Raw genomic sequence first — 26,493 nt, 5'->3', positions numbered from 1 at the left:
ATCAGAAGAAGTGTGATTGGTCAGAGAACATCTCCACTGCTCTAGAGTCCAGTGGTGGCGTGCTTTACACCACTGCATCTGATGCTGTGCATTACACTTGGTGATGTAAGTCTTGCAGCTGCTCAGCCATAGAAACCCATTCCATGAAGCTCTCTACAGACTGAACTCGAGCTAATCTGAAGACCACATGAAGTTTGGAGGTCTGTAATGATTGACTGTGCAAAAAGTTAGTGACCTCTGTGCACTCAGGATCCACTGACCCTGGTGTGACATCTTATGTGGCCTGATACTTTGTGGCTGAGTTGCTGTTGTTCCCAATCACTTCCAAGTTGTTATAATGACTGGACTTGTTGCACAGGTGGCATCCTATCACAGTACCATGCTGGAATTTACTGAGGTCCTGAAAGTGACCAATTCTTTCACAATTGTTTGTAGAAGTAGTTTTCATACCTAGGACCTTGATTTTATACACCAGTGGCCATGGAAGTGATTGGAACACCTGAATTCACTTTTTTGGATGGATGAGTGAATACTTTTTAAAATATAGTGAAAACATAAGATCAGGTCCAACACACACCTGTGGTACGATAATTAATTACAGTTTCATTAATGCAGTGTGTTTTTATTCACCAAATGGCACCTGACTTCAAGGGAATTATAAAATAAACTTAGGTGAAAACTATAAAAAATAAAAGCACGAAAGCAGACCACGAGACTAAGCCATCTGGATTAGTGTTTGTGTAAAGTTTTCAAGCACAACGGCTAAGTTGATGTTATGTCATTTGAAGTGGTTATAAATCCATAATGTTTGAACAGTGAGACAATAAGATTGATTGTAATGTCATAAAATATATTGTCATGTCTTTGTGTGGCAGTTCTCTCTGAATGTGACCCTTTACCTTTTTACCGCTAAGTAACTCCTTTGATGTCATATGAATCAATGTTTTACCCATTTACGATTTACAGATCTATAAATTCTCACCCTCACTGGTATTTTTCTCATTTAACTTTCCCACGAACTAAAAGATTACTTCTCCAGGGTAAGTACAGATTGTTGAATAGGAATCATTTATGCAATATAAGCATTGTATAGTAGTAGGATTTTAAAACATGTTTGTCTTTTTCAGCAGCTTGGATGTGGTCCACAATGCGAGTGCACGGGGCATTCTTCATGTGCATACTTTTACATCTTTTTACCAAAACGGGTAAACCATCTGGCCTTTTGTCATCTTTGGTTCAATACATTTTAAATGAGTAATTATACTGAAAAGTATTTTTTGGTGACATTTTTGTCACACGTTAAAGGGCTTTAGTTTACACATGGAATACAAATTAAACCTGCCAGTGGCAACATTTAGGGTGGATGGATATACAGATGAGGATGTATTTCTGTATTTCACACTCCTTTTCTCACTGATCACATTAAACTTGAAGACAGTGTTGGTTGTTTTGTGAGTTCACACAGACTTTTCCTTCGGTTCTACCAGGAATAAACAGTACAGTTGTTCCACCGACACAAGAACCATCAAACTTCCCAACAACTCCAGTGATATGGACCACCACTACCACAACACCAGCAGACAACAGCACAGGAGTTGAGGGTCAGGTCCGTCTGGCCAATGGAGGAAACAGCTCTTGCTCTGGCAGAGTGGAGATCTTCCACAGTGGACAGTGGGGGACAGTGTGTGATGATTCCTGGGCCCTGGTTGATGCTCAGGTGGTGTGCAGACAGCTGGGCTGTGGTAGGGTCCTCTCTGCACCATCAAATGCACAATTTGGACAAGGAACTGGACCCATCTGGTTGGATGACGTCTTGTGCACAGGCAGCGAATCACAGCTCTCTGAATGTCGCCATCGGGGGTTTGGATCTCACAACTGTGGTCACCACGAGGATGCTGGTGTCGTCTGTGAAGGTAAATACAAATTTGAGCAGCGACAACTGCATCATATGGCAATCGTCTTTGTTCATTAAACACGGAGGACTTCATTTTTGAAATGTTTTATTGATTTGTGGCTATCAAGTCCACATTTCATCAGTGTCTCACAACAACTGTATTTTGTTCCTTGTTTTTCATTTAGCTGCTTCACCAGTTAGGCTGGTCAACTCTGACAACCGCTGCTCTGGCAGAGTGGAGATCTTCCACAGTGGACAGTGGGGGACAGTGTGTGATGATTCCTGGGACCTGAATGATGCTAATGTTGTGTGCAGACAGCTGGACTGTGGAAGGGCTCGTTCTGCGCTCCAAAATGCAGCATTTGGACAGGGCAGCGGACCCATCTGGCTGGATGATGTCAGATGTTTTGGAAATGAATCATCGATTACAGACTGTAGACATCTGGGGTTTGGAAACCACAACTGTGGTCATAATGAAGATGCCAGCATCACCTGTGAAGGTAAATATTTCTGCACACTCCTTTTGTCACTGATCATATTTAACTTGAAGGCAGTGTTGGTTATTTTGTGAGTTCACACAGACTTTTCCTTCAGTTCAACCAGGAATAAATAGCACAGTTTTTCCACCGACACCAGAACCATCAAATTTCCCAACACCTCCAGTGGTATGGACCACCACTACCACAACACCAGCAGACAACAGCACAGGAGTTGAGGGTCAGGTCCGTCTGGCCAATGGAGGAAACAGCTCTTGCTCTGGCAGAGTGGAGATCTTCCACAGTGGACAGTGGGGGACAGTGTGTGATGATTCCTGGGCCCTGGTTGATGCTCAGGTGGTGTGCAGACAGCTGGGCTGTGGTAGGGTCCTATCTGCACCATCAAATGCACAATTTGGACAAGGAACTGGACCCATCTGGTTGGATGACGTCTTGTGCACAGGCAGCGAATCACAGCTCTCTGAATGTCGCCATCGGGGATATGGATTTCATGACTGTAGTCACAGCGAGGATGCTGGTGTCGTCTGTGAAGGTAAATACAAATTTAAGCAGCAACACAAAATTCTAACTCTATCACATATCCATTTTCTTTGTTCATTAAACACGGAGGACTTTATTTTTGAAATGCGTTACTGATTTGTGGCTAACAAGTCCATATTTCATCAGTGTCTCACAACAACAGTATTTTGTTCCTTGTTTTTCATTCAGCTGCTTCACCAGTTAGGCTGGTCAACTCTGACAACCGCTGCTCTGGCAGAGTGGAGGTCTTCCACAGTGGACAGTGGGGGACAGTGTGTGATGATTCCTGGGACCTGAATGATGCTAATGTTGTGTGCAGACAGCTGGGCTGTGGAAGGGCTCGTTCTGCGCTCCAAAATGCAGCATTCGGACAGGGCAGCGGACCCATCTGGCTGGATGATGTCAGATGTTTTGGAAATGAATCATCGATTACAGACTGTAGACATCTGGGGTTTGGAATCCACAACTGTGGTCATAATGAAGATGCCAGCATCACCTGTGAAGGTAAATATTTCTACACACTCCTTTTGTCACTGATCATATTTAACTTGAAGGCAGTGTTGGTTGTTTTGTGAGTTCACATAGACTTTTCCTTCAGTTCAACCAGGAATAAACAGCACAGTTTTTCCACCGACACCAAAACCATCAAACTTCACAACACCTCCAGTGGTATGGACCACCACTACCACAACACCAGCAGACAACAGCACAGGAGTTGAGGGTCAGGTCCGTCTGGCCAATGGAGGAAACAGCTCTTGCTCTGGCAGAGTGGAGATCTTCCACAGTGGACAGTGGGGGACAGTGTGTGATGATTCCTGGGCCCTGGTTGATGCTCAGGTGGTGTGCAGACAGCTGGGCTGTGGTAGGGTCCTCTCTGCACCATCAAATGCACGATTTGGACAAGGAACTGGACCCATCTGGTTGGATGAGGTCTCGTGCACAGGCAGTGAATCACAGCTCTCTGAATGTCGCCATCAAGGATTTGGATTTCATGACTGTGGTCACAGCGAGGATGCTGGTGTCGTCTGTGAAGGTAAATACAAATTTAAGCAGCAACACAAAATTCTAACTCTATCACATATCCATTTTCTTTGTTCATTAAACATGGAGGACTTTATTTTTGAAATGCATTACTGATTTGTGGCTAACAAGTCCATATTTCATCAGTGTCTCACAACAACAGTATTTTGTTCCTTGTTTTTCATTCAGCTGCTTCACCAGTTAGACTGGTCAACTCTGACAACCGCTGCTCTGGCAGAGTGGAGGTCTTCCACAGTGGACAGTGGGGGACAGTGTGTGATGATTCCTGGGACCTGAATGATGCTAATGTTGTGTGCAGACAGCTGGGCTGTGGAAGGGCTCGTTCTGCGCTCCAAAATGCAGCATTTGGACAGGGCAGCGGACCCATCTGGCTGGATGATGTCAGATGTTTTGGAAATGAATCATCGATTACAGACTGTAGACATCTGGGGTTTGGAAACCACAACTGTGGTCATAATGAAGATGCCAGCATCACCTGTGAAGGTAAATATTTCTGCACACTCCTTTTGTCACTGATCATATTTAACTTGAAGACAGTGTTGGTTATTTTGTGAGTTCACACAGATTTTTCCTTCAGTTCAACCAGGAATAAACAGCACAGTTTTTCCACCGACACCAAAACCATCAAACTTCACAACACCTCCAGTGGTATGGACCACCACTACCACAACACCAGCAGACAACAGCACAGGAGTTGAGGGTCAGGTCCGTCTGGCCAATGGAGGAAACAGCTCTTGCTCTGGCAGAGTGGAGATCTTCCACAGTGGACAGTGGGGGACAGTGTGTGATGATTCCTGGGCCCTGGTTGATGCTCAGGTGGTGTGCAGACAGCTGGGCTGTGGTAGGGTCCTCTCTGCACCATCAAATGCACGATTTGGACAAGGAACTGGACCCATCTGGTTGGATGAGGTCTCGTGCACAGGCAGTGAATCACAGCTCTCTGAATGTCGCCATCGGGGATATGGATTTCATGACTGTAGTCACAGCGAGGATGCTGGTGTCGTCTGTGAAGGTAAATACAAATTTAAGCAGCAACACAAAATTCTAACTCTATCACATATCCATTTTCTTTGTTCATTAAACACGGAGGACTTTATTTTTTAAATGTGTTATTGATTTGTGGCTATCAAGTCCATATTTCATCAGTGTCTCACAACAACAGTATTTTGTTCCTTGTTTTCATTCAGCTGCTTCACCAGTAAGGTTGGTCAACTCTGACAACCGCTGCTCTGGCAGAGTGGAGGTCTTCCACAGTGGACAGTGGGGGACAGTGTGTGATGATTCCTGGGACCTGAATGATGCTAACGTGGTGTGCAGACAGCTGGGCTGTGGAAGGGCTCGTTCCGCGCCCCAAAGTGCAGCATTTGGACAGGGCAGTGGACCCATCTGGCTGGATGATGTCACATGTTTTGGAAATGAATCATCAATAACAGACTGTAGACATCTGGGGTTTGGAAACCACAACTGTGGTCATAATGAAGATGCAAGTGCTGTATGTGAAGGTAAGTTTATCAGTAGTTAAATTCCATACTGAGAGGACGGTTTACTGGAGGTTATTGGTCTCATTTGTATATATTATTTGTATATCTCTGTCTTTAGTTCAGCAACCTTCACTTCAGCCCACCCAACTTATCTGTGGCCGTGACAAACTCCAGGTAGGACTCCTTTTGAGTAGCCTGGTTTCTGCTGGTTTGGATCCATTCTCTGGCAACTTGGCTTCTCGCAATTGCTCCTGGGCCACAGTACGCAATGATATTGTTTGGTACGAAGTGGAGGCTAAGGCCGGTGCCTGTGGAAACATCTTGAGGGTAAGTACTTGGCTATTTTATTTATTTTTATCTTTTATTTTTTATTACAGAACCTCCATTCTACATCTAATCGGTTGACCTCACATACATATGATGCACACACTGTATGTAGTCTTAGTACTTGTCAAGTATCTCCAGGTGTTTATTATCACCTTGATCAAAACATTTAGTTTCACTAACTATTCATTATCTTAAACCACTTAATGCTCATAGCACTCTCGCTAATCATTGAACTTATCATTGATAAATGAATTATTTGTCTTTCAGACCAACCGCACACATGCCATCTACTCCAACAGTTTATTTATATATCCAACTAATACATCCTTTGCTGTTCCTGTGAGTCTTCCCTTCTCCTGTGCTTATTCCCTGGACACAGACACCAGCCTGAATGTGGCTATCAGACCAGAGCTATCGTGAGTAGGCTTTAATTGAATGTAGAGTTAACATCACTTCATCATCTGCAGTCATAAAAGGGAGAACTTCTTTCACATTTGTTCATCTCTTACATGTTGCAATAGACAGAATAGAAACTGGGCTGTTATTAAGAGTTATTTTGTCAGTAATAATCTAATAAAGCTAATAGGATTGTTTTACCTCTTTTAAACCTTGTGCTTAACACTTCCCAATTATTCACAAAGCAGATCTATCTGCCGTAGTTCACAGTTTAACAGAGACACTGCTGATTAAAAGAACCATTGTCAACTCAAACCTACATTAGATGATCTATTGAACAGGACTAGATGCTAATATCCCTTATTGCATACTTGAGACACCACTAAGACTCTGTGGGATGTCAAGTGAGTGGTGGCATCCTGTGGGTCACCAAATGGATACCCTCCTTCTTGGGTGTTTCACTGATAGGCCTATGACACCTCTAGAGAGTTGGGCAGTGAATCCCACCATCCCAGATTCACCCCGAGATGCCATCAACTGGCTTGAAGGCTCAGGTGGAGTCCTTTCTCTTCATCCACTGCCACTGACTCCCCTTTTCAGCACCTCTGGAGAGATCCTGGACTGTCTGCCAGTGAGCCTCTCCTTGCACTCATATCTCCTGGAATACCCTGGATGTTTAGGTAGCTACAAACTGTCCTACTTCAACTGGTTGGATCCTCGCCTTCCAGTCTCATGGTTGTGCATTGGCGACAAGCTTCATGTACCTCAGCTTCTTACAATCGTAGGTCTCCACTACTGTGAGCTTGACGATGTATACGTACCTAACCATAGAATGTGTCTGGTTGGTGACACGACCTCCATTGTGAAGAAGAGCTTTTGGTCTAAGTCTGCCAGGAACTTCCAATCACATACCCTGCTCCACTGCCAAACATCTGGTCTTGGCATGGTGAGAAAGGCTTGACCCTCACTCTCCTGGACAAAAGTTGTTGCCGGTCAGTGGGATGACATGGGTGGAAGGGCATTGACACTCATCTGTCACATTTCCAGTACTGCTGCAAGACACTGCCGCCAGGTCTAACAGCCTTGAGTGAGGCTGGTCTTACAGCCCACTATGATGTGTTTCAGTGTTGGTGGAGTCCCAACAGAATGAGTATGTGAGGTCTTCACCATACCACTGACTGAGGCTCTTGAGAGATGGGAGGACACCGTAGGCCTTGATGGCGAAGCTTGTTCTGAATGCCTCCATTTGTCATAGCTCTTGCCAGAAGATCTTTCTCTTTTCCACTCCTTCTCATGTCACCCACTGCCCTTGTTATTGCGCAGCCTTGTCTGCTTCCTCTTGTCACTGCATTTCACAAGCTTTTGCCTTTGGGATGGAGTGACCTTGTTCCAGGTTGGTGGGCTGGTCCCAAGAACGAGACCACATTTCCCCTGCTGCACTTGACCCACAATGTCCTTGCGTCTGATTGCTGCCCTTCACTGCTGATGGGGTCCACCTCCTCCTAGTTGCCAAGATGGGGGCAGCTTGGGTTAAAACTGGATCGCCTGAATCGTGTAATGTCATCTCGCTTACTTTAGTCACTCCTCAGATGAGCTGGATATGGGCAGTGGAGCCCAATACTGCTGAGGCACTTGGAAGGCCAAGTCTAACCAGTCTCTCCAGCTTCTCCCCCTTAGAGATTGCAACTTCACACAGGGTTAGTGGCCACATGAGGGGGGTGTTAGCCTGAACTGCATGCACCAGAGCATCAGCTTGCCAGGAAGCAGAGTTTTTCCTTCAGTGTTCTCTGGGCCACTAGTTACATCCTTCCTGAGGTGATCTACTTGTTCTTCGTCTTTACCATTAGCCTAGCCTTCACAGGCTTCTCTTAGACCACTATTATTGTCTCATCACCAATGTGAAAGGGATGGTCTGACAGTTTCCCTTTGATGATGGAAATGCTTCTGGACTTGCTTGACTTGATCTTCATGTGAGCCAGCTCAATATTTTCTTGCAGCTTACTCAGCAGTCGTTGGTTGTGGTGTGTGTTGTGAGGTCTTCCCTGTAGGCTCTGACAGATGACAATCTCAGTCTAGGTCTTATTCCCTGCCCTCCAATCACTCAGCATAATTCCCAAATGATCACCTCCACAGCCATGGTGACGGCAAGTGATAAAAATTGCTGCTGTTGGAGAAGTGTAATGTTTTAGATTCCAAATTGCATTTGTTGTAAAAGATATTGACAGCAAAATAAGACAAATGATTAACAGTGATCACATCATTGATGAAGAAGAATATGTAACATAATATGTTGTTCTGAATTGTTGTAGGAGTATACAACTGTGTCAGAGAGTTTTTGTTTTCCCTATATCAGTAGAAATGTGCCTCATAATAAAATCCTCATGGTGTATTTCCTTACTCATATTCTGATAACAATTCTGAGGCTAAGATCACATCGTCTCTCTACTCTTTATTTTTGGTTGATAACTTTCTGTAACATATATATGTATAAAAAACTAAGAAGAAGAAAATGTGAAAAAAACATATGACTGTCCTTTTTTTGACAGGTTGGCAGGTGGCATTTCAGGTTCCGGTCCAAAAGCAAGTGCCTCAATGTATCTGTTTCGTGACTCCAGCTACACTGAGACTTATCCTGCAGGCAGGGTTACCCTCCCTGTGGGCTCACCGCTGTATGTGGGTGTCTTTGTGGACAGGAGAGACCCAAGCTTTACACTTGTTCTGGAAGACTGCTTTGCCACTCATTCATCAAGCCCTAATGATCCCACACAATACCCTCTGATCCACAACAAGTATGTGCACCTTTTGACCACTTAATGCTTTCTAGGATTGTGTGACTTTTAACAACTCTGATGATCTCCATCTTCTCTGATAGGTGTCCAACAAGCCGCCAGCAGGTGTCGGTGACTGAGAGCGGCTCATCCCTCCAGGCCCGTTTCTCTGCTCTGTTGTTCCCGTTCCAGGACGGATACAGAGATATTTATCTTCACTGTGGACTCAGCCTGTGTGACCGAAGAATCTCCTACTGTGTTCCTGTGAGTTACACATTTAAGCTGTCCATATTCATTGCTGATATGTCTTTTGATGCTATCATTTTTCCCCACCCTTTCACATTTTAGAACTGCAGAAGCAGGACACAACGCTCTGTTTCCAGATCTGCTTATCTGAAGCCCATCACCATTGGACCAATCATTTGTGAGTATGAATAACAATCTGCTTTCAGAACAAATGACTCAGCACAACAATCTTTTTTAAATTTATAATTACTGTTTCGTTTTTCTCTTCAGGGGACAAGCCAGCAGAGTGACCTGTACTATCCAGTAATGGAAACTTATTACTTGGAAAGATATATATATATTATTTATTCATAGTACATAAAATGAAACAATGCATTACACTGTATAATTAAAGTGTACCATTCATTAGTTCTACTGCCATTGTTATCAAACTATTATCAAAATCAATATGTCACAATAAAAATTAGGGCACTAACACTCTCCTTCTTATTTGTGTTTATTTACATGATATATGACATAGTTTTCAACCATGCATCACTTTCTTCTATTTTTTTTCTATACATGGAAAAGAAAAGCTTTGACCCACAGCTTTGGCCCAGACTAAAAATCTGTTTTGCAGAAGCTATTTATTGAATTAACATCATCTGGTATTGACATTTACTGTCCACAAATCTGAAGAAAAACCCTCTGGCACCACCATGAGGCCATTATCTTGTGTGCATTGACAGGGAACCTATGAGCCTGTTTTCCAAGAAATCAAATTTCAAAGAATCAAGAATCAAGAATCAAACCAGCCAAACAGAAAGACTGGGTGAAATATATACACTAAAAGATTTTCCTTTAAAAGAAAAAAAACAAAAAAAACAAAAATCAAAACAACAACAACACAGTAATATGCAGACAAAGGTTAAGGTTTATTTACACTTTTTGAATGTGTCCCTTAAGTCAGATATATCATATCTGACTTAAGGGACACATTCACCGACCTCTCACTGGATGGCCGATTTGACCAAAGGAGGACACAGAGGAGACGAAGTCTGGTCTGTCTTTATCAAGTGAAGCCTCTAACAGAGATATTACAAGAAGTAAGTGAAGAAGTAAAGTAAAGTAAGTGGAACCACTGTGGAGGGTAACGTAGTAAAATGCAACTTCTGCTTGGACAGTGTAACAAGAATCCCCCAAAATAATGATTAACTTAATGTTATTTCAGTCACGGTTTAGTCAAATTCATGACGTTTTCCAGGCTGACACTGATGATGCATATAAGGGGCGAATCTAGAAAAATATTTATGGGGTGGCGAGAGGGGGGCAGGAATCTTTGAGGGGTGGCAACATATGGCAGACATATACACTGAGGTTTTTTTAATTGCAATTTGCTTAGACAATATAATTTACGCTCAAGTATTTCTGCTTGCAGGACTTCATACATAACTTAGAACATGTATCCCACATGTAGATATATGCACACTACATAAGGGCATGGGCTGCCATTTACAAACTCATACAGACAAACTTAATCTCATGCAATCAATGTCTTGCATTTTAGGTGACAGGTTTGAAACCTGTGAAACAGGTAATAGTAGGAATAAGTGACCACACAATGTGATCTCGCGTAATTAAGTGAGATGTTACGATAGAAGTATGGTAACCCTGCTGTAGGTGGGGCATTATGACAGGAAAGGCATTAAGGTAAGAAAGACACAGGTGATGAGTGGCACATGTGTGACAGGGGAAGCAAATTGCGAAGAAAAACTTACCGATGAAGATCTATGGACTGAACTGTACTAAGGTCAGGATAAATACACAATAGAAATAAATGGCACTCAAACAAGGTACTAGATATCACTTTAATTGTTTACTCAGAACACACATTCTCCCCATGTGTCCCTCAGAAGCTTGAATATTTTTTTGACAGATGAGGTCTTTACTGATAAAGTGATGAGAAATACAGTAGGCCTACAGCATATACAGTATTCACAACAGTAAAGGCGACATGAAAGGAACATTTCATGTATGCACATCTGAGCTGCTGTATCAACAAATTACACAAAAAAACTCAGAGTTACAAAAGTTATTTTACATCAAAATCTCCGCAAACCGGAAAAGGAGTCCCATTAAAAAGAAAATTTGCTGCCAGTCAGAAAAAGTAAATTTTGTGATGTATGTTCATACAGGTCATTTCTGGACAGTTTTATACTATATGTATGAAAGAAGAGATAACAACAACAACAACAGCAACAACGCTGCTTCATGTTCAGCAGGATTTACACCATTTACCAACTACACCAGTTTCACATTTTAAGCTCTTTATCTCACTTAAGGTTTTATTAAATTATTATTTTCTCAGATATAAATACAGAATTTTGAAATGCAGATTCTGTTGAGGGAGGAGGGGGGCAGCTCAGATTTTAGTGCTTTTAGACATGAACTGTGGAACCACCTGTCGCAGTCATCACATTGTATCTGTTTAATTGAAAAGAAATTATAGATTTTTTTGATTTTTTTATTTGACAACTAAACATTGTTTATAATTTGTTTTTGTTTTTGTTTTGTTTTTTGTTTTTTTGTTTTTTAATTTTTTTTTTCTCTCATGGCTATATAACAATTCAACGTGTCTAACACTGTTTTTCAATTACTCTCCCATTGTACAATGGCAGTTCCTGGTCCTGGTGGCTTGAATGTAGCACTGTAACGAAGCGCATTTCATTACCTGTTTATATTGGACATGTGGTAACGGTATTTATTTAGACAACAACTTTTCACAAGTGATAGTAATAATCGCGCATTGCACGTAAGTCACAATAGCACTTTATTTGCCATGGTTTGCACAATACATTTTGCACATTGCTTATTTGCACATCTTTACAGACATTTAACTTTATTTATTGAATATGTATGAGCCTCGTGACCGCGGCTGATTGTGTGCCGTCGGGCAGGTGCGGGAGGAAGAGGTGAGGAAAAGCTAAGCTCACGGGTCACCGAGTTAACAAGCACATTGCAAAATATTTCTGTTCATCAAAGACTAAAAAACACAAAAATATTTATTTATTATATATACCTACTATCTATCTTTTTATTTATTTATTTATTTATTTATTTTTATGCTTAATTTGCCTTTACCGGAGTTCTCTAGGATTTCAAGAGCAAGATTTTTCCTCTCCTTCTATATTTCCTTTCTTGATGTACAGAAGTCCTTGTCAGGGATGACAGGGAACACCTTCATCAGGGCTTTTGCCATCTAAACATCATCAAATGCAAGTGATGTTTTTGCATTTTACATCTGTTCATATATATATAAATATTTTAAATATTTTTTATATATAAATATTAGCATTTTAGCTCAATAGCTTGCAGGGCATGTGATTAATTGACTCAAAATCAGTGTTGGATCATGTTACTCCATTGTCTGCATGAGATACACCCCTTGTTTTTGCATTTTAAATCTGTTCATATATTTTTTTTATTATTAATTTTTATATGTAAATATTATCAGGCGTCTTCTATCTCCGTGTGTTTACTGTAAAGTTTGTAATACGGGTGCACTTGAAATGTTGGAGTGGCTTGCTCGGAGTCACAGTGTACCCGCAATAGAGAAGAGGTTTAACCGGGGACAAGAAGAGGTTTACCTCATCTTAAAATTAACTTTGCTGCGGTTAACCACAGCCTTAGCGTAGTCTACTGTTTTAGAGTGGAGCGTGTCTGATAAAAAAAAAAAAAATGGTCACTCAGGACCGTTCTGAACAGAACAAGAGAGCCAGCAAAATTAAGATCAATCGGAGCCAGTATCCCTCTTGCTTCAACAGCTCTTTGTGGATGTTTCTCAGATGCAATCTCTTCAAGCACCTGTACTATTGCAAGCAATAGTGTATGAACGGCAATAACGGAGAAACAGCGCTATGCGGAGATGAATGAACGGAACGATTTTGCGTTGGTCGCGCCAAAAAACATTGATTCATGGCGGACAATGGCCTGTCACAGATATCGGTACTGATGATCTTCTTCTTTCGCCAGTTAAGGCCTTTTCACACTGAATGCACAATCGCAAAGGACCCCAGGTACTCCCTAAAGTCGGTCCTCATCACGCACTGCTTCTGTGACCTCTAATTACCTGTCTCTAATGTCTTGAGACACAGAAGGAGATGTTTCAAGAGAGTTACAAAGACTGATAGACACACGGTGAGCATGTAAGTATAATACTTACAAGACAGTGAAAGACAGACTGCCAGCTATCATACGACTTCTAAAAGAAATATCAGAAGAGCAAAGTGGTGACAGAGCCACAGATGCAAGGGGTTTATTAGCCCAGATATATTCCAGGTTTGTTGTTCTCCTGGTCACATTTACCAGTGTTCTTGCTGATATAAAATATCTATCTGATATTTTACAGTCCCCGCAACTCGATTTGGGCACTGCTGTCACACTGGTTGATGCTCTTATTGACGCATTGAAGAAATGCAGCATAAATGTCACACCTCCTGGCCGTCAGGTCAAACCACACTTTGAGCCTTGAAGGACATTACATGTTCACTCCAGTAGTTCAAAGATAAGTCAACACAGAGAAGGAGTCATTTCAAACAGGTTCATTTATTCCAGTCATTGATGTGCTTCTCTCTGAGGTGAGGAGAAGATTTTCAACAGAAAAATGTGTCATCATGAAAAGTATACAGGCCCTGAATCCCTGCAGTCCCACATTTTGTGAGAAAGATGTTGTGTTTCCATTTTCCTCACAATACAACTGCAGCGCTGAGGATCTGCATTATGAGATCCCCCAGCTTAAGCACATTCTTGAGAGGAAGCGAACTAGTGGTCAGGAAACACCAAAGAGTTTAATAGAGCTCACTGTCTTTCTGGAGCCACATAGGGAGGTCTTCCACAAGATGTTTAAAATGTGCAAAATTGCACTTGCATTGCCTGTAAGTACCGCATCATGTGAGCGCAGTTTTTCTATGCTTAAGTTGATCAAAACTGCCTTGAGAAGTACCATGACTGATGAGCGTTTAAGCAATTTGGGGGTGATAAGTGTGGAATCAAGAAGGGCTAAGGCCATAAATCTTGATGACTTTGTGGATGTGTTTTGATGAAGACTTTTGATCCCTGGTGGGAAATACTTTATTGTATTGTACTTGTATTTTGATTACAATAAATGTGCACCTTTAACTTAAGCTGTTCCCTTGTCTTTTTGAGGTCAAGAATAATTAGCTTATTTTAAAAAATAATGAACCACACATAGCACAATGAAACAGGATTGTTGTGGGACTCAATATATTAAGTTTACTATTGTTAGCCTGCACATTAGATCATTATTAATATTAAATGTAACACAATAAAAGTATATCAGAAGGCGTTTCCTTGTAGTTTCTACTAGCCTATATACTACAGTATAATAAAATAACAGCAATCGTACTAATATAATAAAATTCTTGAAATTATGGCTTTTTTGTTGTGGTGTGCCACCCCAACATTTTAAGTGGCCCCATCTGGCCATCCCTATAAAAGATTTCTGCAGGCGCCACTGATGTTATTTATTTGTGGTAGGCAGCCACGAATAAACGAACGTATGGGAAACACTGAGTCATTCTTAAACCTGATTTTTGTCATCTCAAAATCACCATCACAAGTATACTTGCACTGTGCTTTCATCATTATTTAAATTATTTGATCGATAACGTCATAGTTAGTTTTTACCTCTTTCCCCCTCGTGACTCCCGGCTCCCTCGTTTTGCGCCAGTTTTCCAAACGTCCTTGATTCACATCAATCTGACCTGATATGAAGTGTGCCCATAGTTGTTTGTCGCGCTCCAATCCTTCCTTTTAATCGCCCAAGCCAAACCAAAGTTGTCTACGACAGGCAGTGGCTGGTATGTAACTTTAAAGACAGTGACTGTATGTAACTTCAAGTTAGTGTTTTTGATCCTTTGGTTTTAGCAGCCAAAAATACAGCAAGACGACTTTCTCATGGTTGAAAGTGACAGTGTTGCCTCCAGCCTACAACATCGTGACGTCACCGTGAAGGTAGGCCATGAAGAACTGCATTTGAACATAGTGAACTGAAGTTTGAAAACAAACTTGATCTTCAAATTTACCATGTGTCTCTTTAATAACAAAATACAAACTTTTAAAACGAACCTTTCCCAGAGAACAAATTAAAGCCTGAAGATTTACGGCAAAACTAAAATATCAGCCATTTATTAGCCATGTTATTTAAATTAAATTTGCAATGTGTGTTTGAAGGCTGCACTTTGCAGAAGAACTACGGTAACACTGATTGAAACTCACTCTGTTCAAAAAGACTGTTCAAAAATCCACTGTCACTCACTGTGCCTCACTAAGTTTGCTACTAAAGATGGTGGAAAAAAATAACATAAAATAATTCAAATTTCAAACTATTTTTCAACATTAGAAGAGGAATAACATAATGTAACTCATCATTAAACATGTGAAGTAGTGTATACTTCTTCTGCTTTGGACCTCTACTAAAGGAAATTAAAAAACTTAATTACTTACAGTTCCACAGTACAATAAAAAAAAAAGAAAAAAAATGATAAAAGTGGACTTTGAGTTGTGATTATTTCATAAAATGTCCTTTTTAAGTTGTCAGGAAAACGTGCTCATTCAAAAACACTATTTACCGTATGTCATTTTAAGTGGTTATGTTATTAGTGAGCCACCCATTAGATACATTAAATAGTTTTTGGTACACATAACCTTGTGAACGCCATGAATCTTTGTTATGTTACACAATATGTCACAGACATATTGATTGTACTGTAAGAGCGACTATATTTACTCTAGATTTGGTTTGTGCACTGGTTTTGTTTGGATTTGATCCTTAGGTCGGAGTCAGATTAATAAATAACTCTTTCTAGGTCACGTGAATCACTGCTGTAAGTGACCCAGTTATGTTTTTCACCAGTTTCAATACAAATTGTCCTTTAATCTCCCTTTAACCTGATCTACAACCTACAACCTTTCTCACTCGCTCCTGGATTCTGACACAGTCTCTTCAGGGTAAGTACGGGGATTGGAAAAGAGAAACTTTTGCTTGAAGAATTTATTGAAAAGCACAAATTGTTGGTGGACAGTGAATATGGCTTTAGAAAAAATATGATCAACTGTAGAGGGAAGAGAGAACAACTTGCACTGACAATAAAAACATTGCACTGGGGGTATTTATTGATGAAAAATAAAAAGCATTTGACACCATCGACCACAACATATTGTTTATTATTTTTATTATTTGTTGGCGAGGTATGGCATCAGAAGGATTGCATTGGTTGAAAAGCTATATGCAGGACCACCAACAGTTTGTACAAATGGGCGGCTATAAATCATCTTTCATAGATATAACCTATATCAATGACATCTACCCCTCTTCCAAGATGGCGGCATGCTCAGGTGCAGTGGCTCACGGCTCTCGCTTTCAGTGTTCCTTTTTGCATTTTATTTTTGTCTTTAGTGCTAACCTAACCCTAACCCTAGCCCTAACCACAGCAACAATGTCATCATCCAATTTGCTGACGACACCTGTGGTCGGACCAATGTCAAAGGGAGACAACATCCTGGGGCTCAGACAGCTTTTGAGTACCGTGGTTTCTGCTGGTTTGGATCCATTCTCTTGCAACTTGGCTCCTTGCAACTGCTCCTGAATCACAGTACGTGATGATATCGTTTGGTACGAAGTGGAGGCTAAGGCTGGTGCCTGTAGAAACATCTTGAGTATATTTGGCTAGTTTGTTTTTGATGTTGTCATTTTAAAAGCCTCCAGTCTGCTTCTAATCTGTTGACCTCACATACACATGATGCACACACTGTATGTAGTGTTTGTACTTGCTTACTACGTACTTACATAGTACAGTACAGTGGCGTCGTTAGATAAGATTGTGGTAGAAAATGTATGGAACGGAGTATGCTACTGGCACTTCTAGATTTTAACCTGTGGTGTACCGGGACTTTTAATGGCGTATCGGGATGTACTCAGTCCTGTTCTAATTTTTTTTTTTTTTTTTTTTTTTTAATGAACAAATTTACAGGATCAACAGGGTATACATTCATGTGTAACAGCACATCAAAAAGTATAACGGGACAGTATAGTGATAGAGTAAATTATAGAATATAGCTTGAAAATAAAATAAAATAATAATGAGACTAATAGTAAGATAAATAAATAAAAATAAGTCAGAAAAGAGAACAACAAGAATGAAAAATACAACAAGATACATAAAATAATAATATTAAGTATTATTATTAAATATTAAATATAAAGAGAACAAAATAGTCATTAATAAAGGGTTAGTCAGAGATTTTGGGGTTTTTTTTTTCTGTAATTGTCCAGTAATGTATTGCCTTTTTTGTTATTGATCAAATAGAGAGATTTAAACAGAGAATTTAATTCAAGTAAAAAAGGAGCGAATCTGGGTACTGGATAAGCAAATTTTTGTTTGTGGATAAAGAATATTGCGTAAATGATGATAAAGTTCATCAGGTGTTCAAGAGAGCAATCTTCTGGCTTAACGTAGTAGCAAATGATATCTTTAAGAGTAAGGGAGTAGACAGAGTTAGCAGCACCAAAAAAGTGAGATTCAAGATCACACCAAAACTTCCTCGACACATCACAATAAAAAAAAAACAAATGCAAAGAAGTTTATATGTTGCTATTACAAAAAGTGCAGGAGTCATTCACATTTGTAAATTTTGCAATAATAGAGTTGACAGGGTATATATTATGTAAAATTTTGAAATGTACTTTATTGGAAATGCAATATTTACATGGGAGAAGCCAGGCCCTTCTCCAGTTTATCTCCTCAATATAAGACCTCCAAAATCATTTCCTCTAGGTATAACTCTATTCTTTCTTTGAAAACACTGGCGTATATGCTTGTTCTTACATTTTTTGTCTGTTAGTTCGATTCCATCTATCATCAGCATAGGTAAAGCCTTTGTAAAATTATTGTAACTCAAGTGATTTTTTATGAGTTGAATTAAATCTTTCAGAATAGCATGAGTAACAGTGTTAAATTCTTTAGATCGAACAGGAAAACAGTGCATGGTCATGAAGCGTTCACAAGATAGCATAATACCAGATTCATCAAAGAGATGAAGGACATGGGTAATGTTTCTATCAAACCATTTATGAAAAAAATAAAGATTTGTTTCTGATAAGGATATATTACCGTTATTCCATAGAAGAGCTTTGTGGGGTGAGAAATTATGGACAAAGGACTACTTCCAAGCTAGAAGAGCTTGCTGATGAAATTTTGATCTATTCAGCAAAAAGTTACATTTCAAAAGAAAAGACAGACCTCCTGTTTTATTGAGGATATGGTTTTGGATGAAGAACCAGACTGAGTCAGGGTTTATAAGACATTTTAACCAATAATCTTGAAGGTGTTAATAGTGTCATTTAAGTCTAAGTCTTCAAGACCTCCTTCAGCTTTGTTGTTGGATTTTAAGTTTATGTGGTTTGTTTCTCTAAATGAAATTTAAAAAAAAAAGTTTGTTAACTTGTGTGGCCGTTGAATCATTAATAAATAGGGATAAAGATGGATACACAAAGCGGGATAGGCCTTCCACTTTAGGAAGAAGAACTCAACCAAGGACAGATAGATCCTTTTGGAGCCAGGTATTAAAGATGGATTTGGTTTTATTTATTCTATTGCAAGAAATTTAAACGTTGCCTCTCTATAATATTTTTGGATATGAATATCCCCAAATATCTGACAGATTCCTTTACTGGTATATTTTCAATTACAGATTCATTGCAATTATGCAAAGACAAAATTTCACATTTGGTCATATTCAATCTTAGACCTGAAGCGTTAGAGAATTGGTTTGTCAGATTAATACAATTAGATAGTTGGTGCTTATCTTTTTTAAAAAAAAAAAGTGTTGTGTCATCTGCAAGTTGGGAATGTTTTATTCTCTGCTAAAAGTTGATATGCCTTCCAAGTTTTTATCGTTTACTATATGAATTGACAATAATTCCGTGACTAAAATAAATACGCCTCTGTTAGTTTGAAATCTATTCCAGGTGTTCATATTAATTTTAACAGAGCTGTTAATATCTTTGTAAAACATATTAATAACATCACTTAAGTTGTGGCCAAAACCAAATGCTTTGAGGGACTATAAAGAAACTTATGCTCGATCGTGTCGAAGGCTTTATAGAAGTCTAAGAACACGATGAATGCCTCAGGGTTCACTTCAGTTGCATAATCTAATAAATCTAAATTGAGTCTAATGTTACAGCTAATATGTCGATTTTTTTTCAGAAAGCCTGTTTGAGTTTCAGCAATTATGGTATCTAGACCTTCCTTTAATCTGTTAGCAAAGACTAAGGCCAATATTTTGTAATCAATTGTTAAGAGGGTATATTAGATTGGATTTTTTCTAGAGAATCTGTACAATCCTTTGCGTTAAAGTTAGAATTATAAAATTTTCTGTAAAATTCAGAAACAGATTTATTGATTAGAGTAGGATCTTTAGAGCATATTCCATTAATATTATGGGCAGTTAAAGATTTTCTATTAACATTTCTTTTTTCTAGAGCAAAAAAGTAACTCGTGTTCCTTTCTCCTTCCTCGAGCCACTTGGCTCTGGATCTAATAAAAGCTCCCTTTGTCAAGTCTAAATAAAACTGATCCAAGTGTAATTTGATGTTTTTTAATTCAAGCTCTTCTTCCAATGTAAGTTGTTGTTTTGGGAGTAAAATGTCAAGTTTGTGCATCAAGTCAGTTTGTAACCTGTTTTTCCTTTTTTAGTTCTTTACTTCTTTTGATAGCAACATTCCTAACTTTATATTTAAATAGTTCCCATGTGTTCTTATACTTATCATTTGAACCATCCATAAGAATTTCTTTGATGAGATTTTTAACTGTATTATTGAGGGACACATCTTTTAGAAGAGCATTGTTTCTGTTTTGCTGGTTTGATTCTTGATTCTTTGAAATTTGATTTCTTGGAAAACTGTCTCATAGGTTCCCTGTCAATGCACACAAGATAATGGCCTCATGGTGGTGCCAGAGGATTCTTCATCAAATTCGTGAACAGTGAATGTCGATACCAGATAATGTTAATTCAATAAACAGCTTCTGCAAAACAGATTTTTAGTCTGGGCCAAAGCTGTGGGTCAAAGCTTTTCTTTTCCATGTATAGAAAAAAAAAGGAAGAAAGTGATGCATGGTTGAAAACTATGTCATATATCATGTAAATAAACACAAATAAGAAGGAGAGTGTTAGTGCCCTAATTTTTATTGTGACATATTGATTTTGATAATAGTTTGATAACAATGGCAGTAGAACTAATGAATAGTACACTTTAATTATACAGTGTAATACATTTTATTTTATGTACTATGAATAAAAAAAATCCTTTCAAATTTCTATTATTGGATGCTGCAGGTCACTCTGCTGGCTTGTCCCCTGAAGAGAAAAACGAAACAGTAATTATAAATTAAAAAAAAATTGTTGTGTTGAGCCATTTGTCCTGAAAGCAGATTGTTATTCATACTCACAAATGATTGGTCCAATGGTGATGGGCTTCAGATAAGCAGATCTGGAAACAGAGCGTTGTGTCCTGCTTCTGCAGTTCTAAAATGTGAAAGGGTGGGAAAAAAATGATAGCATCAAAAGACATATCAGCAATGAATATGGACAGCTTAAATGTGTAACTCACAGGAACACAGTAGGAGATTCTTCGGTCACACAGGCTGAGTCCACAGTGAAGATAAATATCTCTGTATCCGTCCTGGAACAGGAACAACAGAGCAGAGAAACGGGCCTGGAGGGATGAGCCGCTCTCAGTCACCGACACCTGCTGGCGGCTTGTTGGACACCTATCAGAGAAGATGGAGATCATCAGAGTTGTTAAAAGTCACACAATCCTACAAAGCTTTAAGTGGTCAAAAGGTGCACATACTTGTTGTGGATCAGAGGGTATTGTGTGGGATCATTAGGGCTTGATGAGTGAGTGGCAAAGCAGTCTTCCAGAACAAGTGTAAAGCTTGGGTCTCTCCTGTCCACAAAGACACCCACATACAGCGGTGAGCCCACAGGGAGGGTAACCCTGCCTGCAGGATAAGTCTCAGTGTAGCTGGAGTCACGAAACAGATACATTGAGGCTCTTGCTTTTGGACCGGAACCTGAAATGCCACCTGCCAACCTGTCAAAAAAAGGACAGTCATATGTTTTTTTTCACATTTTGTTCTTCTTAGTTTTTGATGACATGGGAAGGAGTGGAAAAGAGAAAGATCTCCTGGCAAGAGCTATGACAAATGGAGGCATTCAGAACAAGCTTCGTCAACCTGCGACTAGACCTGGTGCTATAGTTAGCTTCAATCAGGCATGTACACATCATTGAGCACACAGTGCCTTGGGAGTGCTCAATAGAGGAGGCCTACAATCACAAAAAGTTACATGAAGAGTTATATGAAGCTTGCTCCAATACACAACAACGAGACTGGAAGGTGAGGGTTCGACCAGTTGAACTAGATTGCAGAAGATTTGTAGCCACTTCAACATCCAGGCTACTCCAGGAGATGTGAGGGAAGGCTCACAGGCAGACAGTCAAGGATCTCTCCAGAGATGCTGAAAAGAGGAGTCAGTGGCTGTGGATGAAGAGACTCCACCTGGGCCTTCAAGTGAATTGATAGTGTCTAGGTGGTGAACCTGGAACGGTGCGATTCACTGCTGAAAGGAGGTGTCGCAGGCCTATCAGTAAAACATCAAAAAAGGAGAGTGTCCACATTCAATTAAAGCCTACTCACGATAGCTCTGGTCTGATAGCCACGTTCAGGCTGGTGTCTGTGTCCAGGGAATAAGCACAGGAGAAGGGAAGACTCACAGGAACAGCAAAGGATACATTAGTTGGATAGATAAATAAAGTGTTGGAGTAGATGGCATGTGTGCGGTTGGTCTGAAAGACAAATAATTCATTTATCAATGATAAGTTCAATGATTAGAGAGAGTGCTATGAGCATTAAGTGGTTTAAGATAATGAATAGTTAGTGAAACAAAATGTTTTGATCAAGGTGATAATAAACACCTGGAGATACTTTACAAGTACTAAGACTACATACAGTGTGTGCATCATATGTATGTGAGGTCAACAGATTAGACGTAGAATGGAGGTTCTGTAATAAAAAATAAAAGATAAAAATAAATAAAATAGCCATGTACTTACACTCAGGATGTTTCCACAGGCACCGGCCTTAGCCTCCACTTCGTACCAAACAATATCATCGCGTATTGTGACCCAGGAGCAATTGCGAGAAGCCAAGTTGCCAGAGAATGGATCCAAACCAGCAGAAACCACGTTACTCAAAAGGAGTCCTACCTGGAGTTTGTCACGGCCACAGATAAGTTGGGTGGGCTGAAGTGAAGGTTGCTGAACTACAGACAGAGATATACAAATAATATATACAAATGAGACCAATAACCTCCAGTAAACCGTCCTCTCAGTATGGAATTTAACTACTGATAAACTTACCTTCACATACAGCACTTGCATCTTCATTATGACCACAGTTGTGGATTCCAAACCCCAGATGTCCACAGTCTGTTATTGATGATTCATTTCCAGAACATCTGACATCATCCAGCCAGATGGGTCCGCTGCCCTGTCCAAATGCTGCACTTTGGAGCGCAGAACGAGCCCTTCCACAGCCCAGCTGTCTGCACACCACGTTAGCATCATTCAGGTCCCAGGAATCATCACACACTGTCCCCCACTGTCCACTGTGGAAGATCTCCACTCTGCCAGAGCAAGAGCTGTTTCCTCCATTGGCCAGACGGACCTGACCCTCAACTCCTGTGCTGTTGTCTGCTGGTGTTGTGGTAGTGGTGTTTACCTGATTTGCGGCAGATGTCTGTGATATCGGGTTAGGCGTTGTGGAAGAAACTCCAGGATCTAATACGCTCACCTCTGTTTAAAATAAAAAAGTGCTCTAATAGTAAAGTAACATTTTGTTTCTCACAAGCTGAATTTGAGTTCAAAATAACAATTTAATCATCTGTGAAATGAATGGATTAGACATGAAAATGTAATTTTTTCTTACAGTATTTAAAATGCTACATTACCTGCACAGTATGCAAAGTTGCATCCGTGTGGCTGCACAAGTTTGTAGACATAGTAGTCATGACAGCGTTTGACATGAATGATGTATGAGCTGAAATAACAGCAGCTCCCTCCCCAGGAATTACAAACTGTGCGATTTACAATCCCATCTGACTTTGTTGGATGAGGTTCTGTTATCCACAAAGGTGCATGAGTTCCACACCTGTGTGTTTCTACACACCTCTCTGGAATACGAGCACTGGTCTCTTCCAGCAACAGGCGATACCAGCCCTGCCAGTTAATATTGTAATCACAGTGTATGTCTGTATGTCAGTGTTATTTGTTGAACGCCAGTCATCATTCAGTACAGTGTAGAGGTCACATGGATCGGCACATTCAGCAGCCCCATTGCTTTGGATGCAGTCCCAGCCTAAAGGACAAACTGTGTGTCCACAGCTGAACTGGACCGACTGAGAGGAGGGAGTTATTCTGGTCCTGGAGGAAGGCACCAGACATTCAAATGATCCTGGTGTGTTGTAGCAAATCTCAGGTGGCGTGCAGGGTGGGTTAGAGAGGGAGCACTCGTCAGTGTCCACACATCCACTGTCTGGTGACCAGTGGAAACCTTGACTACAGCACGACGAGTCATTGCAGAGTTTTATGTCGTAGCAGCTTAGACCATCACCTACGAAACCGTCTTTACAGACACAAGAGAGAACTTGGCTGGAGAAAGAGTCGCCTCTTTCTTGTGACTCCAAGCAGGTGGATTCCACATGACATGAATCACAGCTGGAAACAAGAGCCCCTGCTAAAAGAGGGAGAGAGATAATTTGATGTGTTTTTTGTTTAAGTAAAAATAATCAGTCTTTGTGGAGAGATGGTTTACCTGAAGTGGTTTTGATAAAAAGATGTAAAAGTATGAGCATGAAGAATGCCCTGTGCCCTCGCATTGTGGACCACATCCAAGCTGCTGAGAAAGACAAATGTGATTTAAAATCCTACTAATAGATATATATATCCTACAAACATCTGTACTTACCCTGGAGAAGTAATCTTTTAGGTAGTGGGAAAGTTAAATGAGAAAAGTACCAGTGAGGGTGAGAATTTATAGATCTGTTAATCATAAATGGGTAAAACATTGATTCATATGATATCAAAGGAGTCTGACGTCATAAAGCATTGGTAAAAAGATAAAGGGTCTCACTCAGACAGAACTGCCACACAAAGACATGACTCATTTAATTTTATGACATTACAACCAATCATTTATCACTGTTCAAATATTATGGAGACCTTGCAGTTTAGTGGATCTATAGAGTGGTACAAATAATCGCTTAGAATGACAAAACATAAACTGAGCAGGAAAACTTGACACATGATGTTGAACATCAGACCAAATGATTGAGTCTCATGGTCTGCTTTCTTGCTTTTTTCATAGTTTTCACCTATTTTTATTTTATAATTCCCTTGAAGTCAGGTGCCATTAGGTGAATAAAAACACACTGCATTAATGAAACTGGCCCTGGACACGTAATTAATTATCGTACCACAGGTGTGTGTTGGACCTGATCTTATGTTTTCACTATATTTTAAAAAGTATTCACTCATCCATCCAAAAAAGTGAATTCAGGTGTTCCAATCACTTCCTTGGCCACTGGTGTATAAAATCAAGGTCCTAGGTATGAAAACTACTTCTACAAACAATTGTGAAAGAATTGGTCACTTTCAGGACCTCAGTAAATTCCAGCATGGTACTGTGATAGGATGCCACCTGTGCAACAAGTCCAGTCATTATAACAACTTGGAAGTGATTGGGAATAACAGCAACTCAGCCACAAAGTGTCAGGCCACATAAAATGTCACACCAGGGTCAGTAAATCCTGAGTGCACAGAGGTCACTAACTTTTTGCAGAGTCAATCATTACAGGCCTCCAAACTTCATGTGGTCTTCAGATTAGCGCGAGTTCAGTCTGTAGAGAGCTTCATGGAATGGGTTTCTATGGCTGAGCAGCTGCAAGACTTACATCACCAAGTGTAATGCACAGTGTCAGATGCAGTGGTGTTAAGCACACCGCCACTGGACTCTAGAGCAGTGGAGATGTTCTCTGACCAATCACACTTCTCCATCTGGCAATCTGATGGGTTTGGTGGTTGCCAGGAGACCTGTACTTGTCTGACTGCAATTTCCCAAGTGTCAAGTTTGGTGGAGAGGGATTACGGTGTGGGGTTGTTGTTCAGGAGCTGGACTTGGCTTCTTAGTTCCAGTGAAAGGAACTCTGAATGCTTCAACATACCAAGAGAGTTTAGACAAGTCCATTATCCCAACTTGGTTGGAACAGTTTGTGGATAGCTCCAGCATGACTGCTCACCAGTGGACAAAGCAAGGTCCATAAAGACATGGATGAATTAATTGGGTGTGGAAGAACTTGACTGGCCTGCACACAGTCCTGACTTCAACCTGATAGAACACCTGAGATGAATTAGATGAAGACTGCGAGCCAGGCCTTCTTATCCAAAATTGGTGTCTGATCTCACAAATACGCTTCTGGAAGAATGTTCAAAAAGTCCCATAAAACACTCTCAAACCTTGTAGAAAGCCTTCCCAGAAGTGTTGAAGTTGTTATAGTTGCAAAGATGCAGCTGATTTCTGATTAAACTCTATAGATTAAGAATGGGATGTCACTTAAAATCATATGCATGTAAAGGTATCGCTGACTCAAAAAAAGACTGTTTTCACAAGTCAAAACAGTTTCTTTAAACTCCTTTCTCATGACCCCATTTTGCTGATCCCGGAATCATTGCCCCATTTTTGTTTTATTGTTCCAAGATAAATGATTGACTCAGTGTTTTGACCAGAAGGCTATGGTAAAAATGATTTTACAGGGAAGTAAAAACTCTTAAAATTGCTGGGTTGTTTTTGTGAACACATTTCTGGGTTGTTCATGCTGGGTCATATTTCTAGGTCATTTGAGGTACTATAAACACATGACTGGGTTGTTATCTTGAGTCATTGGGGTTGAAAGGGGTTCATTTATAGCTGACAACCTGGTTCAGTTTCCCGCTTATTTATTTTTGAAATCCGGTTTTGTCTGGATCAAGTGACTGCACAGAAGGAGAGAGAAAAGCACCACAGAAACAAGATTTTTCTATGGTGTTAAATTGAAAATTACAGTAGTCTCCAATTTAATATAATTCACAATCATGGTTCATAAGTGGGTGCAATTTTTTTGTTATTCTTTGACATTTATTAACAAAGCTAAGTAAGCAACTGTTT

General features: G+C 40.1%; 2 protein-coding genes across 2 annotated transcripts; one reads left to right on the top strand and one right to left on the bottom strand.

The window, feature by feature from the left end:
* Positions 1-1,016: 1,016 nt before the first annotated feature.
* LOC125003640 (deleted in malignant brain tumors 1 protein-like) lies at positions 1,017-9,646 on the top strand. Its single transcript, XM_047577643.1, has 16 exons — positions 1,017-1,040; positions 1,131-1,205; positions 1,488-1,913; positions 2,080-2,394; positions 2,489-2,923; positions 3,100-3,414; positions 3,509-3,943; positions 4,120-4,434; positions 4,529-4,963; positions 5,139-5,453; positions 5,551-5,759; positions 6,027-6,175; positions 8,702-8,944; positions 9,028-9,187; positions 9,272-9,347; positions 9,440-9,646. The coding sequence occupies exons 2-16, from the start codon at positions 1,136-1,138 to the stop codon at positions 9,457-9,459; spliced, it is 3,918 nt and encodes a 1,305-aa protein (XP_047433599.1). The 5' UTR covers positions 1,017-1,040; positions 1,131-1,135; the 3' UTR covers positions 9,460-9,646.
* Positions 9,647-20,398: 10,752 nt separating this feature from the next.
* Positions 20,399-24,574, bottom strand: LOC125003647 (uromodulin-like). The gene is made up of 9 exons (XM_047577660.1): positions 24,106-24,574; positions 23,708-24,024; positions 22,653-22,980; positions 22,347-22,555; positions 21,931-22,079; positions 21,084-21,326; positions 20,841-21,000; positions 20,680-20,755; positions 20,399-20,587 (listed from the first exon to the last, which is right to left on the bottom strand). Exons 1-9 carry the CDS (start codon positions 24,179-24,181, stop codon positions 20,568-20,570), a joined length of 1,578 nt encoding a protein of 525 aa, XP_047433616.1. The 5' UTR covers positions 24,182-24,574; the 3' UTR covers positions 20,399-20,567.
* Positions 24,575-26,493: the final 1,919 nt, after the last annotated feature.

The sequence above is a fragment of the Mugil cephalus genome, chromosome 2 (genome assembly GCF_022458985.1).
Source record: "Mugil cephalus isolate CIBA_MC_2020 chromosome 2, CIBA_Mcephalus_1.1, whole genome shotgun sequence".
Classification (NCBI taxonomy): domain Eukaryota; kingdom Metazoa; phylum Chordata; class Actinopteri; order Mugiliformes; family Mugilidae; genus Mugil; species Mugil cephalus.
Note: the sequence above shows the minus strand (reverse complement) of the source record. Positions and strands in the feature narration are given on the sequence as shown.

What these genes read in the sequence shown, in the direction of transcription:
- LOC125003640 (XM_047577643.1), top strand. Translation starts at nt 1,136, where the DNA reads ATGTGGTCCACAATGCGAGTGCACGGGGCATTCTTCATGTGCATACTT. An exon ending in TGCCAGCATCACCTGTGAAG is followed by an intron (nt 3,415 to 3,508) that starts GTAAATATTTCT and finishes CTTTTCCTTCAG; the next exon opens with TTCAACCAGGAATAAACAGC. An exon ending in TGCAAGTGCTGTATGTGAAG is followed by an intron (nt 5,454 to 5,550) that starts GTAAGTTTATCA and finishes CTCTGTCTTTAG; the next exon opens with TTCAGCAACCTTCACTTCAG.
- LOC125003647 (XM_047577660.1), bottom strand. Translation starts at nt 24,181, where the DNA reads ATGTGGTCCACAATGCGAGGGCACAGGGCATTCTTCATGCTCATACTT. An exon ending in GCTATCAGACCAGAGCTATC is followed by an intron (nt 21,327 to 21,930) that starts GTGAGTAGGCTT and finishes TTTTTTTGACAG; the next exon opens with GTTGGCAGGTGGCATTTCAG. An exon ending in TACCCTCTGATCCACAACAA is followed by an intron (nt 21,001 to 21,083) that starts GTATGTGCACCT and finishes CTTCTCTGATAG; the next exon opens with GTGTCCAACAAGCCGCCAGC.